Raw genomic sequence first — 14,974 nt, forward strand, 5'->3', positions numbered from 1 at the left:
TAATTTCAAAAATCTTTTTGTTTTTGATCAAAAATTATTTCTCCAAAGTCCAAAGTCTTGATCATAGCCAAAAATTATGACATTGACAATTGACATTTGCCTGATGACATTTCGTAAATTTGTAATTTCGTGTATGTTTTGGTTAATATTATTAATTTAAATACGATTTGAGGTCCATAGATTATATATTTTATGGTCCGGAGGAACTACTTTTTATAGGAAACGATTATAATTAGTTTATTTGTGTTTGTGTTCTACTTTACAAGGTACCTAATATAATGTACTTTAATTCTCTTTTTAGGTTACAGCTCTGAAATGTATCATATAACAACCCTTTTTTTTTATGAAAAATGAGTTATTTGCTTAAATATCCTTTTGTTTTTCAGTACCACAAGGTTGTAATCATGGGTGAAAGAAAGGGGCAAAATCTTTACTACCCCCCTGACTACGACCCTACAGTTGGGGGGTTGAACAAGTTTCGCGGTACTCACGCCCTAAGAGAACGAGCTAGGAAGCTCCACATGGGGATCCTCATCATAAGATTTGAAATGCCATACAATATCTGGTGTGACGGTTGCAAGAATCATATTGGAATGGGCGTGAGGTACAATGCTGAGAAAACTAAAATTGGGATGTACTACACTACCCCAGTGTACCAGTTCAGAATGAAATGTCACTTGTGTGATAACCACTTTGAAATCAAGACTGATCCAGCTGTAAGTAGTTTTTTATTCAACAACAAGTTAGCTCTTGACTGCAAATCTCACCTGATCCTATGTGACAATGCAGTCCAAGATTTCCTATATAAGAGAGAATATTATTTTGTAATTTTGAAAATGAGTTGTATCAATCATTACAATTGCACTAACTTTATAAAATCCTAACTCTACCTAATAATTCATTTACTGTTCACAATTTTTCAGAACCTAGATTATGTCATAGTGTCTGGTGCAAGACGTCAAGAGAACAGATGGGACCCGACAGAGAATGGCCAGATTGTTCCGGAAACCAAAGAAACACAGAAACGTCTATTTGACGATGCTATGTTCAAATTGGAGCACAAGGCAGGGGATGAGGATAGCAGTAAAAAGGACAAGCCACGGATCAACAAACTGGTTGTCCGGAATGAGACAGTGTGGAAAGATGACTATGAGGCAAACTGTCACTTGAGAAGGACTTTTAGAGTAAGTTCAATTGCACTTTACTACTAAAGAATAGTGTCTTTCAGTGTGTGGGCTTGCAACCCCTGGAGAGATTGTAAAGCCTTACCTTCAACCATTATTGATGCTGAGTGCTCGTCGGCTATATAATGTAAAAAAAAAAACAAATTTACTGAGAAGGATGGCCTTTTGTTAAATTTCAAAACTACCTGTTTGACATAGGGGTTGCCAGAACTTTTAACCTGTAATGGGGTTACAAAATCAATAAGATTGAAGATCTCTGCTATAGAGAGTAGTAGTAACTTTTAACATGAATAAAATTACCATAAAAATGAATTGCATTGTTAAATAAAGTGCAGTAAAACATAAATTCATCCAAACTGAGTCTGGAACTACTCGAGGAATTATCATGCACTTTCCACAAGTAGCTTATGTGAACAATCAATCTAATTGATAAAAACAATTATGTAATGTAAGTTTTGTTTCATATTTTTTTTATTGGTACTAAAATAAGATAATAAGACTTCAAAGATATAGCGAAATGTTAAATGTAATGTTGTTCACTTTATATACCTGCAAAGACATACAGCCAAGTGATTTAGAGTTACGGTACCATGCCAAGTAGAAACCAACAGGAGTGTGGAATTTTCATCCTCCTAACAAGTTAGCCTGCTTCCATCGTAGACTGCATCATCACTTAACATCAGGTGAGATTGTAGTCAAAGACTAACTTGTAGAGAATAAAAAAAATATCACTGCACTTTTTACACTATTAGTTAAAAAAAATCACAAATATTATTTTTAGGTTGTTTGCTCTTAAGACTTTCATATTCAGTGTGTTGGTACATTTGTAGTGTTTTACAATAATGCACATTAAATAGTGTATTTTTTTTTACAGAAAAGAAGAAAAGAGCTTGAACAATCTGCAGTCAATGATGGTTTGCTTCTGGCAAAATCTTCTCTTGACATTCATCTCTTGCCTGAAACAGAGGAGGACAGAAATATGGCTTCTCTTCTCTCCCTAAGACCATCACAGAGTATAGAAGAGTCACAGACCATCACCAGAAACAAAATACTTAACACACCAGCTTTGCCAAGTTCCAGTGGACTACTAACCAGCTTTGGGGGGCTGAAAAAAGAGGAATCACTAAGTAAAAGTTTACCTTTAACAAGAAATGCTTTAGGAATTATGGTTAAAAAGAATAAAGTTCAAAATGTAAATATAGAACAGGAAACAGGTCATGTATCAATAAAGGCAGCAGATAAAGTGAAAAATGGTTTAGAAATCAAACACTGTGTAAGTGAAAATAAAAATGAAAGTAATTATAAGAAACAGAATGAATGTACAAATGTGATTGAAGAGAAAGAAGATAATCAAAATGAAGATAAAATTGAAGTGAATGATAGAGAAGTGATTGAAAATAATAAAAGTGAAGAAGTGTTTGGAGAAACTAAAACAGACATTGAACAATGTAATAAAGTTTCTTTAGTTGGCGACTATAGTTCTAGTGGGGAAAATTCTGATTAAGAACATTTTATTATTGTAAATATTTATTACCCTGTATTAATTAAAAATACTATATTGTTAATTTATAAATTTAATAAAACTGTTTATTCTGTTGAAAAAGTGTTTTTTGTGGTATTGTAAAAGATTAGTGGAAATAAATCCAAAACTATAGTATTTAAATAAAAGCATGATATATTTGGATAGATATCTTTGGATAAGAAAATATTAAAGAATCCTGATAACCTTACCAGCTAAGAAGCTTGTGTGCTGCTTAAGTAACTGGAGGTCCAAGGTTCGATTTCCAGCTTGAATAAAATTTGCTGCTAATGCAGATTCGAATCTGCATTAATAATTCTATATTGGGATAAGCTTTTCTTTTTTACATAAAATTATAATGGCTACTTGTCTATATGTAATGTAGATTTATAAAAAAAACTCTTCTCTAGAAATCTCTAAAATTGAAGTAGCTAACCCAACAAACATTGTTTTGCCTTATAAAAATTGGGTGGACCACCCTTATAATTTAGGGTTTATTATTTATGAAAAAACAAAAATGCACACAAAGTTTCTTAAATATCAGTCTATCCGTTTCAGAGGATTTTGGTAACAAACAGCATGACAAGAGAATTCTATTAGATTTGTAATGGTTTAATATAAAAATAAGTCGGGTTTTCCTTCCTGACGCTATAACTCCAGAAAGCACGAACCGATTTCCACGGTTTTGCATTCGTTGGAAAGGTCTCGGGCTCCGTAAGGTTTATAGCAAAGAAAATTCAGGAAAAATTTCAACGTAGGGTAGGGGTAAGATAGAGGTAGTTGAAAGTTTACATCGAGTTTCACGCGAACGAAGTCGCGGGCGTCCGCTAGTGGTTTAAATAAAACAAATAGTACGAGAATGAAACATTATAATTGCACTGTTTCAAACAATATAATATAATACAATAACATTTATTAATATTCAATAATAATATTTATATGATTCATAGTAATTTTAGCGACATCATTGAAATGCAAATAATTTATAAAATATCATATATTACTATAAATTCCTTGATACAGATTCGCTGGCATATTTTTGTGTATAGTTCTGACTGTTAAGTATATGAATAATAGGCTTTGCTTGGCATGATATGATCCTGCTTCCTGCATGAAACGATTTTAATAAGTATACCTTAGTAGGTACCTAGGTAGCATATAAGCATGTTAGTTACGACCCAAATTATTAAGTTCGCTCGCTAGCAAATGGTCTTAATTATACGACTAGTGTGGTGTAAATACCAAACTACGATCATTTTATGAGTTGGGAAACTCGAGGTACTTTTTAAATAGCAACCACAAGTAATGTGGTTGGTAGTGGCGTAACTACTTTCTGTGGCCTGTGACATTCATTGGATGGGCCTCAGAAAAATCGTTACATTGCATTTTTTGATATTAGATCCACAAACTCTCGGACCGAGGGCCTGTGACATTTGGCAGCCCTGTTTTTCTGTAGTTACGCCACTGGTGTTTGGTAACAAAAATATACTCGTGAAGTTATGAAAATATGCTCTATGTGACTACAATCTAAAGCGCTGCCTAACTGTGATCATTCGCGTTGTGTTTACTGTTTTTGTTGTGTGTAAAAGGAAACCAAACTAACAGGATTAAAAGCAGTGTTGGTTATTTTTTTATGTAGAAATTTAATATGTGAATTTAGTGTAAATCACCTATAACCATTGATGTAAGTTGACATCAATAACAATAACCAATTTGATAACAGTGTGTCCACATTTATGCAATGGCGTAACTATACGGTGGTGGGTCAGGCAAAGGGCCTCCCAGCTCTAAAAAAAAGCCGAGGCCGTTAGCTGACAAAGTCATCAATGGGGCACCTATGTATGGGGCCGGTTTAAAAGGGGAATGCCGTATGCCATATGCGCAGTAGTTTAGTGTGTAAATACACTTCTGCGCGTAACTCCTCAATTTGCGAGTCGTCATTTGATCGACAAAACGTGGCCGACGTTACAAAGTCCGTTGAGGTGTTACAAATGTGGACGAAAATTAAGAATGTTGTTTTATAATCTAACTGAGAACAAATTTTTGTACGTTGAAAATCCAATAGGTGTGTGATTATCTTACAAGTAACAGACTAAATGTATAATGTATTTTTTTTTAAATTTTTGCAAATTTTGTCGCATTTATAAAAATGGAAAAGTATTTTATATAATAGGTAACATGCGAATTACATATAAAATAGAATATTATGAGATGTAGGCCAAATAAATTTATAAAATGCGTATTTCTAGTACATATTATTTAGTAAATAAAATGTAGGTACGTGTATATTATATTACTGCTAACTCGGTTGCGCACCATTGGAACATTTTCAAAATTGTATTGCACATCTGTCAATTTACCTTAGAGACTGTTAACAGTCGAATAAGCGTTAGAAGGGGCTTGTTACCGCTAGTAGTAGTAGGTATATATTTTATAAATTAAAGTAATTACTATAGCTAGGCGATGGTAATAACATTCATAATGTAAATAGAATTTTGTTTTACATTTACTAAACTAATCGTCTAGAAAAATCGGAATAAATTTAAATTTCAATGTAACTTAGGTACATTTTTAAGAAATTTCATCTTCATGATTTTTTACTAGGGACCGGTAAGAGTAAGCGAATCGCCTTTTGCAATTTTGACTATTATTATCACACATTAAACAATTATGTTATGAAGTTGGATTATAGAACATAAGCTAAAAACCAAAATCTACCACTGTGTGTTGGAATGATAAAATTAAGAGGTAAAAATTTGTAAAACACATTAAAATAACAAGAGAACACAATGTGACATAGCGACATTTTAACTTAAATGGAATGACTAGAAAAAATAGGAATACCCACAAATTCACACATATAATTAGTGTTTTTTTCCACAGTGGGACAGAACGTACACCATTTTCAACGTTATAAATGATATTTTTTTTGTTTGTATTTCATATGCCTGCCTGCCCTTCTGTGAAAAAGAACACAATATAGTATTATATACCTAGTTGGTGTCACGCGGAAAAATGAACTGAATTTCAAATTGCGCAAATGAAAAATAAATGCGACTAAGTCGCATGTTAAACAGTAATTAGAAGAACCGTCAGCGATCTTTTCCCGTGACACGACTTATATCTAATATCAATTAATAATACCCACGTAGCAGATTTTCGCGTTCTCTCCTAACATCATTATCAACCGATAGTCGGCTCACTGCTGAGTTCGAGTCTCCTCTCAGAATGAGAGAGGTTGGGTCAATAGTCCACCAATTGCTGGTCCAATGCGGATTGGCAGACTTCACAGACGCAGAGAATTAAGAATCGTAGGTTCTAAGTACCTACTAGTAGGTATTAATTTTAGTAATTAGTGTATTCTAATTTATAAGTACCTACAGAAGGTTTCAGTTACAGAAGGTTCTTTTGATAGTTGTCTAAATACGTAGTTGGTTCTAAATCTGGAAACTGAAATTGCGAATTTCTGCTACTTGGATATGTATTATAGATAATAATTATATGTATTCATAGACACGAATTAACTTTTAATTACAACAATAAGTACACAAACATGTAGATCTGTCTCAAGTTCATCAATTACATATATTTATTTCACAAATTAAAGTAATTGTAACAATTGAATCAAGTGGCGTAACTACATTACTAAAATAATACTTCGCAGATACGACAATTCTACCGACCCCCTAAATAGAAATCGCATTAATATGACTCAAGGTATTATATTTATGCACGGATTACCTATGTTTATATGTGCCGGTTGCATAAAGAACATTACCTACGTGCGTATATACGCGGTATTATTACAATTGTTGTTTACGCCACTGATTGCATCTTTATGATTAATTCAACAAAATAAACGAAACATCGCGCTTTGAATGTTACACGGTGAACAATAACTCCGGGCTGAGAATATTTTACTGAAAATTTCTTTGAATAAAGAAAAGCTCAGTACTTCAGAGCTCGACTTGGGACTCGAACCCAGGACCTCGTGATCCGAAGCCACAGCCTAACCACTGCATCAACGAGGCATTTAAGCTCACTTGAACTAGCGGACGCCCGCGACTTCGTCCGCGTCAAACTCGGTGTGAGGAAACCCTTCACCTTCATATAACAAGTAGTCCACTAATAATAATAAAACTCAAAATATGATCATTTTTATATTTTTAAAAAACTTTAGGAATAGAATTTTGAAAAATCTTGAATCACAATATTTTTTTTTTGGTAGTACAAAAATTAATGACTTTAATACGAACTTTCAACCCCTGTTTCACCCCCTTCTGATTTTATTTTCGCGACAAAAACCTTCAACTTTTTAGTAGTCTCAAACTCGTTCCAAGTTTCATTTGAATTGTTTCAGTAGTTTCAGCGTGATGCCCGTTCACCAAAATGCGCGCAAATGTTAAACAATCTATAATTTTCTTGTGCTTTGTTTTCGGGATATCTTTTAATACTGAATTACTGATATAGATATATAAATATAGTGATGAAAATACTGGCGTATATTTTTTTTAGTGCAATGACTATTTTTATAATATAAAATGTAAAGTAAAAGAGATGTGCAGTAGGTAGATATAGGTAACGAATTTAAGCCATGAACACATCGGAAACGAAAATACTTATTTACCTATTCACATAAATTAATTAACATTATAACTTATAAAAATCAATTAAAAAAGACGATGATCAAAATGGAGGGGAGGTGAAAAGATTAAACTCCGCTTGGATGGTCCCCGGCCTTCAAAATAGGACATATATGGGGACAACCCTACTCGTGGACGTATAACATGTGGAAAGTATGTTTTGGTTAGATGACCACTTGGTCTGTTAATTAAAAAAAAAGAATATTTGGCATTTTTTTTAAATATGACCAATATTCCCATTCCTCTCCAACAAGAGGGAAAGTCGGGAAAGGCTGTATTAGGAGTGGGTACGACAATAGACCAACGGGTCGGAGATCGATCCAGCAACCCTCGGTTTAGAGTCCGACCGCATTACCGTTGAGCTATTGAGGCTCTAAATTAATTACCTGTTCAAGTGCGTAATCAGCTCAGAAGGAAATAAAGATCTTAATTAATATAACTTGCCAGTATTTCCACCACCAAAATACTTCGATACCCTCATTTACTCTACTTGTCGACACATCGCTTGTCCTCCATGGCGTGGATGAGCGCGCACTGTATCTTGCCCTGCAGCCACGTCAGCACTTCTGGCTCGGGCACTTCTATCACCTTCTCGTCCGTCGAGAAGTAGCTCACCATTTCATCCTAGGAATATTTCATCATCATCATCTTCAATACATCAAGTACGATAGTCTCTTCAAGCTGGTCTATGACCACTGTTGGTCATAGACCAGCTTTTGTATCTTTTGTAGAGTCTATTAAAACACAACGGTCTTAAGCCGTCTATGACCACATCCCTAACCGTCCACAAATAATCAAAACTAATCTAAATTTTTTAAGAAATTAAATATCACGTTTCTCAAACGGTGAAGGAAAAACATCGTGAGAAAATCTGCTTGCCAGAGAATTTTTTTAATTCCCCAAAACCCCATGAGCTATTAAGCTACAAGTACAAGATGCTTACCCAATTAACAGGCTGATGAAGACAAGTTCATCTTTATTACCTGTTTTATACTCAACACGAGTTTTCCGTCCCTGGCCACCGGCTCTCCGAGCAAGTCATCCAGCTTCACCGCCCACTCGATGTGCCAGCCCTTGGTGCCGCCCGCCCGCACCAGGAATATGTGTCTGTAATAACAATACGAAATTTTGTCAATAGATTCTGCCTCAGGAGAGGTAGTAGACCACCTCTGCTCCTCTCGTCTCACAGATCTACCAAGACCTGAGTAGATAAACGGAAAGATTCTCTAAGGGCGGGTCGTCTGAGACTCGGACCTCGGTTTAGAGGTCAATTTTGGAAGGGTATGTTAAGCGCATAGTACGTAGGTACCATTAGAGAAAAGAGATTTGTTGCTGTTGTTGGTGTAAGTTCAAAAAAAACACGCAACGCCTTTTTCTCACAGCCGACGGTCGTCCACTGCCTGTCGTAGTCCTTATCCAGAATAACCTTGTACCCAAGCTACCCTACAGGGAAAAGAAGGACATTTAAGCATAGGTCCTTCCAAACCACGGTCTTATGCAGCCCCTGCTCTCTGCAACTTGCTTATAATGACAATTAGTAATGAACTGGTGAGTCAACTTTCTTTCTTACTCACGATCACATTCTTTTAAGAATATTTGCCATATATTTTTAAATATGACCAATTCCTCTCCACTAGTTGGAAAAGACTGTGTTAGACTGTTAGGAGTGAGTAGATCGAACCACCGTCTCTCGGCGGTGAGTCCAGTCCAGACCTCTGAGCTATTGAGACTGAAGCAAGTAGTGACTCACTGCGTGGACACCAGCAGCGTGGCGAGCGAGGCGCGGGCGAGGTGCGCGTGCGCCACGTAGCCGTCCCCGTCGGCGTAGTGGCCGCGCGCCAGCTGGCCCAGCAGCGCCGCGCCGCGCGCCGCCGCCGCGCTGTACGGCCGCAGGCCCTGCAATACCAGCACGCGGTTAAGCCTTCGCGACGCAGTGGATTTACAAGACGGACGTCCTGGGTTAGATCCCCGGCTGGGCCGATTGATGTTTTTTTCTTAATTGGTCTGGCTGGTGGGAGGCTTCGACTGTGGCTAGTTACCAGTCCGGTAAAGACGTACCGCCAAGCGATGACGCGTTCCGGTCGTGTAGAAACCGAAATGGGTGTGGATTTTCATCCAACTTAAGTTAGCCCGCTTCCATCTTAGATTGCATCATTACTTATCATCAGGTGAGATTGTAGTCAAGGGCTTGTAGGTACACTAAGTACCTCCACAGGCCCGCAGCGCCCGCAGCACACTAGCAACACGCCAAGTACCTCCACAGCCGAGCAGTGCCGGGGCAGCCGCCGCCGCGCCACCAGGCGGCCGCCGGAGCGCTGCACGCAGGCCCGCAGCGCGGCCTCGGCGCCGTCCACGCCCACCTGCCGGCACAGCGCCGCGCGCGCCGCCTCGCGACACACATCTGCGTGCACACACACGTTCACAAACCCTTCAGTAAGTAATAACTGATTTATTTTGATGTGCTACAAAAAATAAAATGAATGAAAATGATTGCAAAAAGTAAGCTGACATCGTAATGCGATTGACTAATAACCATGCTCTATGTATATCTAAAGATATCGACGGTACCACTAAAAACACTGTGATATAGATAGGTGTGCCACCAAATCAATAGTTTAATAAGTAAATAGAAAATAAAAAATCATGCTCAAAACACTTACATTTCACGACAACAAAGTCTTCATCTACGTATCCACACGTGCAGACGGAGAGAAATGAGAAAAGATTTGTGTGAAAATGAGATATTGTGAGAATCACATGCTGATACGGTTACACAAACTAAGTAAACCAAAAATCTTTTAAATATCGTGTGTGCTAAAATCTTGAGAAAACTAACTTCACAAAACTTTACTGAATACCATAAAATAAATTAATAAAAATAAATCGTTTTGAATTTAAATTACCTATCTGCATGCATTCAACTGAAGATAGGAACTTCAGAGAAACAAAATACAGTTACACACAGAATTACTAATAAATAACTATTTCTATCACATTCATTATGTGCATATTTTGAATAACAGAAAACCCATGCTTACAAACAAATTATCACAAACGGAGTATGTCAAAAATGATAGCCTAGAAAGAATTGTGATTCGCATTGTCACTCTTCTTGTGTAACTTAGCCGTAGGCAAGTTAAAGGTACGCAGAATTACTTACCAAAAGTAGGCCTAGCTATAAGACCGGTGACTGCTAGAGACACACTCGCCGGGTTGTTTCTATTAGCATCTATGATTGCTTCCGGTAAATCGTCCACGATTTTTCCTTCATCACCTAAACATTAAAAAAAAGACAAATCAAAACAGACCAAATTATAAAATGTATTAAACATTGGAGTACCTATATCGAACTTTCTATCAATATTAATGTCTCAAAATAGTTCAATTCTTAAAAATACATTGTGAATGCCTTAGAAGCTTCTGCTTAGTAAATATAGGTTCCTTTAACAAGAAGGATTAAAATGGTAACTCGTATCATAAGAAATATTAACTATCTAAAAATGTACTATCATTTCCAGGATGACTTTCTGACGTCGCACACTAAGTATTTATTTATTTGAATGTTGTAAAGAACAATAATTCTTGCAAATAAATTATTATTATATTATTAGCCTCGACAAAATGAACACTTATTATGGACAGAGACAACTTTGCAAAACCAATTTGGTATATTCAGTGCAAAACAATAGTTTCCATAGGTATACATTTTCGTACGCAACAACCTTTAATGCTAACTGGTACTAGAATACCAAAAGAGGTTTTAGAAATGGGCTACTTACCAGATCGTCGCTTGGGCGGACGTAGTTTAGGCGCATCTTCAAACACATTGGGTGCGGTGTAATCGCTCGTGCACCCCAACAGCTTGGCTGCGCCGTTGAATAGTGCTAAGGCTGCATCCGAGACTCGGCGCGAACATGCCGTTGCCTGTTCCAGATAGTTCAATGATCTAATCAATAAGAATTATAAGCCAACGGATAATCTATAGTAATATACAAAGTTGAACTGAATATAAGGAACTATACTAGTTTCCGATTAGAGCCGTGATAGCCCAATGGATATGACCTCTGCCTCCGATTCCGGAGGGTGTGGGTTCGAATCCGGTCCGGGCATGCACCTCCAACTTTTCAGTTGTGTGCATTTTAAGAAATTAAATATCACGTGTCTCAATCATTGAAGGAAAACATCGTGAGGAAACCTGCATACCAGAGAATTATCTTAATTCTCTGCGTGTGTGAAGTCTGCCAATCCGCATTGGGCCAGTGTGGTGGATTAATGGCCTTGCCCCTCTCATTCTGAGAGGACACTCGAGCTCAGCAGTGAGCCGAATATGGGTTGATGATGATACTAGTTTCAATAGAAAAAATATTTCGTTGTTGGATAGCCCTTCAATTGAGGAACATCACATTACACCAAATAGGAGAGGCATCAATGAAAAATGTTGCTTAAACGGGGATTATTCCTTTTGAAATCTTCCATTGCGAGGTCTACGTGTACAATCAAAATTCAATAATCATGTGTGACGGAATAGTTACAGGTTAGACCCTTCTAAAATTTTCTTAAGAATAAAGTTAAACGCCAATGACACGTTCTTTATAATCTTCTGTCGCTTTGATGAAGATAAAGTTGCGCGAATTCAGTAAGAAAGAAGATCTTAAACACCGATTCACTCACCGAACACGGCTCATAATAATCCTTCAGCTCTTTAGAGAAATCCCCGATGTAGCTGTACGGGTTGCCGAGAATGTTCAGCCCGAGGACGAACACGTAAAACTGTTGCACCAACTGCAGTCGATAATGCCGACTTGCCACATCTAGTAGACTCGACATGGTTATAGGGGCATTTCTGAGCTCTAGGTAGCTCATTCTGAAATTAAATATGTCTATTCACACTCTTCTAATAACATTGTATACAAGAAACGCAGTGAACTTAATTTCAATAAAACAATGAAGAGTGCATCAAAAATCAATAAAAGTTTCATTATGATTGTTACATAAGGCTACACTAATGTAATGCCCGTTTCTAATATGTAAGTACTTGACAATATCATTTTTAAATTACCTACAGTTAAATTTAGTCTAATAATTAACCAAAAACCATGCTAAACATTATTAAGTAAAACTCAACAAAACAGATACTAAATATAAACTATGAACGTACCTGATAACAACATCTTTCATATCGCAAAGCGAAGATCCCCACGAATTGAACAAATACTCCAACAGATCACTGTTAAAAAGCTTCGGTCGATTCTCTTTCACATTTTCATACCGCATCTTAGTCGGGCTATCAATGTTCTCGTTAGAGTACCCTCGTGATGACAAACTCAGTAGGAGCTTGATTGGAGATAGGTGAACGAACTCAAAAACAACATCTCTTTGTGCGCAGGTTTGGTTTCTCATCGCTATTACTGGTAAGGGCATGTGGACTAAAGCCAAATCCGCTCGCAACCTAACCGCGGGTTTCTCTTCAACCTTCCAATGATTCAATATATCAAAAACGTGATTTACAAAACCTCTATCTAAATTCACACAATACTCTTGTATCAAAACCTTGAGGTATTTATAAACGTCTTGGTTTAAATTAGGTCTATACTGTTTTAATAAAACTATTTCAATACAAGGTTTAGGATCTCTAGACTTCAAATGAGGTGGCAAGGGAGCTGGGTAGAGAACACTCGGGAACACAGCTTCGTGTAATTGATTGTCTATTTGCATTCTCTGTAATTTCAAATGGCAGTACGTAAAGGTGTCGGATTTTCGGAACTGTAACCACACGCCTGGATTATACGACCTTCGCAGTTCCGAGAAAAATGGTTTCGTCATTTGCATTTTTTCCAAGTCTATATGCAAGTACTCTTTCAACTGACACTTCTTCTGATCCGTCTGGTATTTGTCTTCTATCCACGCTGTCACGTCTGTAGCTAATTGTTTCCATTTATTACCAACATTGACCTCCCATTTTGGGAGAGAATCAGTTACACTTATGTATGACAATTCTTTGACTCCATTTCCAGTTTGCACGCAAACTGATAATCCAACACTAGCGAGAGACATGTAGATTTCATAATTGCTTCGTTCAGAGTTTATTCTCATTTTGTATTGATAGGCTATTCGTTCATCTTGAGCTAACGCAAACACTCTTTGGTACCCATCCATAAACGATATCCAGTATACTATGACTTTGTCTTTTCTCATCTTTTTACTTTTGAGGGGAGTTTCCGGCAATTCCGCACTATCTGATTCGTCACTGCTCGACGTAGTCGGCTCGGGAGACTTCGGAGTGAGACGCTTGAGGGTGGAGGAAAGTTTTGAGGTTACGCTGTTGGTCGCTATTAGAGTTGAATGCTTTACGGAATGGAAACTAACTTTTTCTTCACCAAATCTAAAACAGAAAATAAACCATCACCTTCGAACTATTTCCACTTAGGCACTTTACATTGCATTGTACTGTGTGACCAAGTTTAGGCTGATTTTACTGCAGTGAATACAGTAGTAGGTACCTATAGATAGAACTTTTTGTGACAGAGAAAAGTAGGTCCTATTGCTATGCTTATTTCTGCTGCCAAGTATCATGTCTATATTCCGGTCTGAAGAGGATGATAATTAACAGACAAAATATCCAAAGAATGAGTCAGCACTGCGTAGAACTTGTTCCTTGCATGCTGTTACTTGTTACTATTTAAAAGCAATGGTTTTCCACTTACAGTCAGTTGTATCGTCTGCTTGAGTCGTATATTTTCAAGTGAAAATTAAAATTAAATGAAAGAAAATACTCACCCATCTTGTGAAAAGTCAGCAAGGAATCCTTTGCCCTTGTTATTGTAAAGGTTCCACAGTAATTTCCTCTCCTTCACAGGATCATCCCACGTGTATAGCATGGACTGGTAGGGACTGAGCAGCGCCACTTGACCCGAATCTGACTGGAGTTTGTTTACATAATCACGCCATTTAGGATTAAGTTACAATAGAGAAAACATAATGCTTCTGGGAAATATTGTGGAAAAAATAAAAGGCACTGTTAATCAGTGTTCAGAATTTAACAATGTCTTTTAGCATTTTATCTTTAGAATATGCCTAAAAACAACAATATGTAAAGCGTATGTATGTATTGATACACACGTGTGTTGTGTGTATGTATTACACATCATCTAGCCCCAAAGTAGCTTGTGACAAGGCCTATGCGTGTTAAAACAACACGCATAGGCCTTGTCACAGGGGGGGGGAGGGGTTTTTTATGCGTCACAACATTACTTAACTAACAGACTGTCTAACTTTGCGGCGCCGCAAAGCTCTCCATATGCATATGCATATCTCTTCAACGACACGAGGGTGTCACTGTCACTGAGAGTATTGTGAGAAAGTACATCCTCGATACTTCACAGTATAGTTGTTTAGTTGTACCTGATGTAACTTGAGGAAGAGGTCGTCGCACAGGTTGTCGATGCGAAGGGGCGCGTCCCCGGGCGCGTACGGCTTGAAGGTGATGGTGAAGGGGCGGTCCGTGCCTCCGGTGACGTCCACGCAGATCGCTGACTGGGAACAACATGACAATAGGATTAATAGTTTCACCTTTATTTAATTACACTTTATGTTATACTGGCGGACGCCCGCGACTTCGTTCGCCCTAA

At 37.4% G+C, this 14,974-nt stretch overlaps 2 protein-coding genes across 2 annotated transcripts in view; one reads left to right on the forward strand and one right to left on the reverse strand.

Annotated features, from left to right (window-relative positions):
* The first annotated feature begins 88 nt into the window (after window positions 1-88).
* On the forward strand, window positions 89-2,787 carry LOC112044515 (coiled-coil domain-containing protein 130 homolog). Its single transcript, XM_024080391.2, has 4 exons — window positions 89-266; window positions 387-716; window positions 924-1,184; window positions 2,059-2,787. The coding sequence occupies exons 2-4, from the start codon at window positions 405-407 to the stop codon at window positions 2,686-2,688; spliced, it is 1,203 nt and encodes a 400-aa protein (XP_023936159.1). The 5' UTR covers window positions 89-266; window positions 387-404; the 3' UTR covers window positions 2,689-2,787.
* Window positions 2,788-3,555: 768 nt separating this feature from the next.
* LOC112044523 (intermembrane lipid transfer protein VPS13A-like) overlaps window positions 3,556-14,974 on the reverse strand; it is a 42,575-nt gene continuing 31,156 nt past the window's right edge. Inside the window, exons 44-54 of the mRNA XM_024080403.2 lie at window positions 14,748-14,879; window positions 14,124-14,266; window positions 12,505-13,728; window positions 12,018-12,210; window positions 11,126-11,270; window positions 10,507-10,620; window positions 10,007-10,030; window positions 9,602-9,747; window positions 9,097-9,242; window positions 8,330-8,453; window positions 3,556-7,970 (exon numbers count right to left, since the gene is read on the reverse strand). Coding sequence (XP_023936171.1) covers window positions 7,833-7,970; window positions 8,330-8,453; window positions 9,097-9,242; window positions 9,602-9,747; window positions 10,007-10,030; window positions 10,507-10,620; window positions 11,126-11,270; window positions 12,018-12,210; window positions 12,505-13,728; window positions 14,124-14,266; window positions 14,748-14,879 — 2,529 coding nt within the window. The 3' untranslated portion in view covers window positions 3,556-7,832. The remainder of the gene's footprint in view (window positions 7,971-8,329; window positions 8,454-9,096; window positions 9,243-9,601; window positions 9,748-10,006; window positions 10,031-10,506; window positions 10,621-11,125; window positions 11,271-12,017; window positions 12,211-12,504; window positions 13,729-14,123; window positions 14,267-14,747; window positions 14,880-14,974) is intronic.

Source organism: Bicyclus anynana, chromosome 13 (assembly GCF_947172395.1).
Source record: "Bicyclus anynana chromosome 13, ilBicAnyn1.1, whole genome shotgun sequence".
In the NCBI taxonomy this organism is placed as follows: domain Eukaryota; kingdom Metazoa; phylum Arthropoda; class Insecta; order Lepidoptera; family Nymphalidae; genus Bicyclus; species Bicyclus anynana.